This window comes from Colobus angolensis, unplaced genomic scaffold (assembly GCF_000951035.1).
Source record: "Colobus angolensis palliatus isolate OR3802 unplaced genomic scaffold, Cang.pa_1.0 Scaffold221, whole genome shotgun sequence".
Lineage (NCBI taxonomy): Eukaryota > Metazoa > Chordata > Mammalia > Primates > Cercopithecidae > Colobus > Colobus angolensis.
The window spans coordinates 3,512,503-3,518,434 of NW_012115389.1; the positions used below are offsets into that span (position 1 = coordinate 3,512,503).

Genomic DNA, 5,932 nt, shown 5'->3' on the forward strand with positions numbered 1-5,932 from the left:
AGTGCAATGCTGCGATCTCGGCTCACTGCAACCTCTGCCTCCCGGGTTCTAGCGATTCTCCTGCCTCAGCCTCCCGAGGAGCTGGGATTACAGGCGTGCGCCACCATGCCCAGCTAATTTTTTGTATTTTTAGTAGAGACGGGATTTCACCGGGTTAGCCAGGATGGTCTCGATCTCCTGACCTCGTGATCCACCCGCCTCGGCCTCCCAAAGTGCATGAGCCGCTGCGCCCAGCCTTACATCTTTTTTAATAAAAGACACATCTCTGAAATGACAGCCTTGTGCCAAGCTGACTTTTCTGAATATCTGTCAGAGGGTAAATGAGGGTGTACCTCTGCAGCCCTCCATGACACCCCCATGCAACCATGAAAGGACACGAGGTGCAGCCAAAGTGCAGGGTCTTGGAGACCAGAAAGTCACAGGGATCACAAGGGACAGTGGTGGGTGAGGGTAAGATACCAGCCAGCCCCAGTTCAGCTCCACAAGTTGATGGAGGGGGAGGGAGAGCATTGTGTTCGTCTACTAATCATCTGTAGAATGCAGGGTCTTCTGGAAACAGCTTGTGACCACCTCCTCCACCAAGGCAGTCCTGCAAAACTCCGGGTTCCTCCCTAAGAGCTGGCTGTAGATACTGAAGCCCACCCACCCCACCCTGGAATGCCCAGTGCCTATTCCAGTCCCAAGGGTGGATAAATTTAGCAACCTATTGTGAGTTTTGGATGGTACTAATTTAAACAAGCTTTGGAAATGTCATTTGATGACATAAGCAAAATTAAAATGAGTTGTCCTTCTTCTGGTTCTACTTCTTATTAACACCACTGGTGCTATTACCTTTCCTCTCGTAAAGAAAACAATCAAAACTGGCTCACTCATTCAACAGATGTTGCTAAAAAATAGATTGTATAAAGTACTGCAGAGTTTTTACCATAGGAAATATGGTTTTAGTGGGAAGAAAGCACTGCCATAAAAAGTAGCTTTGGATAATAATTTAAGAATGGAGAGTAAAGTGGACCTCAACCTTCTCCTTGTTACAGGTGCTAGCCATTGATGGTTTTGAAATTTCACCCTGCAAGAAAAGGAAGACCTGAAGCATCCAAATGAATCCTTCAGTTCAAAATTTCAGGTCTCAGTCACACATTTCAGGCAAAAGACAACATTGCTATGTTTAAGAAGATACAGGCAACTGGCCGGGCACCGTGACCCATGCCTGTAATCGCAGCACTTTGGGAGGCTGGGGTGGGTGAATCCCTTGAACCTGGGAGGCGGAGGTTGTGCCATTACACTCCAGCCTGGGTGACAGAGCGAGACTCCGTCTCAAAAAAAAAAAAAAAATTAATTTAGCTTACTAGGAGAAAAACTGCTCTAAGAGTCTGTGAATTAAGATGTCACATTTCTTTAACATGAACTTTGTCTCTTGATTATTTCATCCCATTTTCATGAAACTTACAATCAAGGATAGGAAGTGTTCTTGTTTCCTTTGTTTTTAAGCGTTCATTTTTTTCTTCAGGCTTTATGTTAACACCTGTTAAAATCTGTTTACTCACAAATTTTTTTACTTGTTTCTTTCAGTGAGTGTGTCCGCTTGAAACCAACTGATATACAGCCTGACATCTTCAGCTATCTCTTACACTTGATGTACACTGGGAAGATGGCACCTCAGCTCATCGACCCGGTTCGATTAGAACAGGGCATCAAGTTTCTGCATGCTTACCCACTCATCCAGGAAGCCAGCCTCGCCAGCCAGGGAGCCTTTTCTCACCCTGACCAAGTTTTCCCGCTGGCTTCTTCATTGTATGGCATTCAGATTGCAGATCATCAGTTGAGACAAGCCAACAAGATTGCTTCAGCACCTGAAAAACTCGGGCGAGATCCACGGCCACAGACCTCCAGGATAAGCCAGGAGCAGGTCCCTGAGAGCTCACAGCTCTCCCAGCTGACTTCAAATCTGGCCCAGGTGAATCGGACAAATATGACTCCCTCAGACCCCCTGCAGACCTCGCTGTCTCCAGAACTTGTTTCCACTCCTGTTCCTCCCCCTCCTCCTGGGGAGGAGACCAATCTGGAAGCATCTTCCTCTGATGAGCAGCCTGCGCCCCTCACAATAGCCCACGTCAAGCCGAGCATCATGAAGAGGAATGGGAGCTTTCCAAAGTACTATGCCTGCCACCTGTGTGGACGGCGCTTCACTCTCCGGAGCAGCTTACGTGAACACCTCCAGATCCACACAGGAGTACCTTTCACATCCAGCCACCAGGGAGAAAGCCGTGTCCCCCTGACTCTCTGTAGCAATGCAGCTGACCTCGGGAAAGATGCCATGGAAGTGCCTGAAGCCGGGATGATAAGTGACAGTGAGCTGCAGCACATCTCCGATTCTCCCATCATCGATGGGCAGCAGCAGTCGGAAACCCCACCCCCCTCAGACATTGCTGACATTGACAACCTGGAGCAGGCTGACCAGGAGAGGGAGGTGAAGAGGCGGAAGTACGAGTGCACAATATGTGGACGCAAATTTATCCAGAAAAGCCACTGGAGGGAACACATGTACATACACACCGGGAAGCCTTTCAAGTGCAGCACTTGTGACAAAAGCTTTTGCAGGGCCAACCAGGCTGCCCGCCACGTGTGCCTCAACCAGAGCATCGACACTTACACCATGGTGGACAAACAGACTCTGGAACTCTGCACATTTGAGGAAGGGAGTCAGATGGACAACATGCTGGTGCAAACAAACAAACCCTACAAATGCAACTTGTGTGACAAAACATTCTCCACTCCCAATGAGGTTGTTAAACATTCATGCCAAAACCAGAACTCAGACGTTTTTGCCCTAGACGAAGGGCGATCCATTCTCCTGGGCAGTGGGGACTCGGAAGTAACGGAGCCTGACCACCCAGTGTTAGCTTCCATCAAAAAGGAACAGGAAACTGTCTTACTAGACTGAATGTCACTTAACCTTTTTAAAAAACTCTCATTTTTACAAAGACTATCTTCCCTCCCTTCCCTGAATTCAGAACTGTAGTTCTCCATGGCATGATACAAACAGGTCCTTGTTCCCTTCTCCTCTTCCCTTTTTCCCCACATCCCAGCCCCACCTCTGTAAAGGCTTTGTGCATTATAAACCTGGAATGTATCGACTTTCATTCAGGGGATATTGGAAAGATAATGGTCATTATACTTATAAACTCAAATTTTGAGAGGTTTTAGATTATTTAAAAGCATACTTGGAACTAATGAAGGGTATTAAATAAAACAACTGGAATCCAATTTGGTAAGCTAAAATTATGACTTTCCCTGGGTAAAAAGTCTTCTCAGAAAAACAATGTCAGAAAATACAGCGTGCTTCTTAGAGATACAGCTGGGCTCTGTACTATGCAAAATCTAGAAGGTATGGGGAAACTTTAAACCCAAGAAAATGTTCTTAGTATTCATCCTCCAGGTGTCTTACTTCAGAATGCATCCTTTGAGATTATGTCCACTTAAGAAAAATCATCAGTTAAGAAATCTACTTTAACAAAACACAAAGCAGAAAAAGTAATAATGTGATGGCAATCTTAATTTTTGGGTACAACATGACAAGCTGTGAGTTTGTGCGTTTGTAAGAGAAAAATGTATGGGTACTTGCTATAAACAGGTGAATTAATGCACATCCTTATCTCATTGCTGGCTTCTTTCCAAGTTGAGCAACAACAAAATGCTGTATTTGAGTTTCTGACAAATGTGTTTTAAAAATCAAATTTGAATGTACTATTCTGTAAATTGTCTTTCTGAATGGAATATGACATGCCATTTTCTAGCAGCTGCCAGTGATAATTTGTTTTACACTAACTTTTAAATCAGTGTGTATACTGCAGGGAAAAGGATATAGGAATATTCATCTTACAGGGGAATTTGTGACCAGAAGACATAGTAACTTTAATGACTGAAAAAGTCAATGCTGATGGTTTACTGACAACATTAATTGAAGCATCAAAAATAAATGGCAAAGAGAAGTCAGGACAAAAAAATCTAATTGCTGTTTGGGAAAAAACTTGATTTTGGTGTTTATTCTCCAGGTTTTTGGTTGGTTTTTTTTTTCTTTCTTTCTTTTTTAATGCCTGAAATTTTCTCCATTGGCCCAAAAGCAGTAAAAATTGTTCATTAATCTTCCCTTAGGCCAATAAAAGAAGGGTCTCACAGGACAAAACAGGAGCCAGAAGTAAGGACTGAAGGGGAAGGGGAGAATAGTTAATAGATATACTATATGTACATGTTAAAAACTGAATATCCCATCATCCTATTTCATGTATAGTTGAGTTCTCAAATTTGTAAGTTTTTATACATCCTTTCATTGAATAAACATTTAATTAAATGAGCATATGATGTCATCTCTGCGTCTTTGGCTACCCGAAGAGATACAGGAAGGGCATGTGTAGTGTAGCAGTGCTTGAGGAGTCATTTTCTTTCTTTTTTTTTTTTTTTTTGAGACGGAGTCTCGCTCTGTCGCCCAGGCTAGAGTGCAGTGGCCAGATCTCAGCTCACTGCAAGCCCCGCCTCCCGGGTTTACGCCATTCTCCTGCCTCAGCCTCCCGAGTAGCTGGGACTACAAGCGCCCGCCACCTCGCCTGGCTCATTTTTTGTATTTTTTAGTAGAGACGGGGTTTCACTGTGTTAGCCAGGATGGTCTCGATCTCCTGACCTCGTGATCCGCCCGTCTCGGCCTCCCAAAGTGCTGGGATTACAGGCTTGAGCCACCGCGCCCGGCTCTTTCTTTTTTTTTGAGATGGAGTCTTGCTCTGTTGCCCAGGCTGGAGTGCAATGGCATGATCTCAGCTCACTGCAACCTCCACTTCCTGAATTCGAGAGATTCTCCTGCCTAAGCCTCCCAAAGTGGGATTACAGGCGCCTGCCACCATGCCCAGCTAATCTTTGTGTTTTTTAGTAGAGACAGGGTTTCACTGTGTTGGTCAGGCTAGTCTCGAGCTTCTGACCTCAGCTGGTCCACCCGCCTCAGCCTCCCAAAGTGCTGGGATTACAGACGTGAGCCACCGCGCCTGGCAAGGAGTCATTTTCTGCAGAACTTTGGGCAATTGCTCTTACCTCAGTGGCATTTTCCACACTTGTAAGATGAAGATGTTGATAACTGCTTTGTGTCATAAGATTGTGAGAATCAAATGAGTGAACTCTGTGAAGATGCTGTGATCATCTTGCCCCAACTTTTTATTTTATTTTATTTTTTAATTTAATTTTATTATATTTTATTTTAATTTGGGACAGTCTTGGCTCTGTCACCCAGACTGGAGTGCAGTGGCACAATCTTGGCTCACTGCAACGTCTGCCTCCCAAGATTCAAGTGATTCTTGTACTTCAGCCTCCTGAGTAGCTGGGATTACTGGCGTGCGCCACCACGCCCAGCTCATTTTTGTATTTTTAGTAGAGACAGGGTTTCACCATGCTGGCCAGGCTAGTCTTGAATTCCTAACCTCAGGTGATCTGCCCGCCTCAGCCTCCCAAAGTTACAGGTGTGAGGGTTACAGGTGTGAGGCACCATGCCCGGCCACCCCAATTTTCTTTTACAGGGTGAAAGGAGGCCAGGAGATGTTTACCTAAAGATGACACAAATTTGAATAGCAATATAAATTTGATTATTAACTATTAAATGGTGGCTAGGCACGGTGGTTCACTTCTGTAATCCCAGCACTTTGGGAGGCTGAGGTGGGCAGATCACGAGGTCAGGAGATCGAGACCATCCTGGGTAACACGGTGAAACCCCCACCTCTACTAAAAATACAAAAGATTAGTCGGCCGTGGTGGTGCACACCTGTAGTCCCAGCTACTTGGTAGGCTGAGGCAAGAGAACCGCTTGAACCGAGGAGGCAGAAGTTGCAGTGAGTCGAGATCATGCCACTGCACTCCAACCTGGGCGACAGAGCGAGGCTTTGTCTAAAAAAAAAAA

General features: G+C 45.2%; 1 protein-coding gene across 2 annotated transcripts in view; it reads left to right on the top strand.

Annotated features, from left to right (window-relative positions):
* The window catches only part of ZBTB2 (zinc finger and BTB domain containing 2), a 31,281-nt gene extending 26,929 nt beyond the window's left edge, over positions 1-4,352 (top strand). For both annotated transcript variants that reach the window (XM_011943771.1, XM_011943772.1), the window contains exon 3: positions 1,570-4,352. In XM_011943771.1, coding sequence (XP_011799161.1) covers positions 1,570-2,941 — 1,372 coding nt within the window. In that variant the 3' untranslated portion in view covers positions 2,942-4,352. The remainder of the gene's footprint in view (positions 1-1,569) is intronic.
* Positions 4,353-5,932: the final 1,580 nt, after the last annotated feature.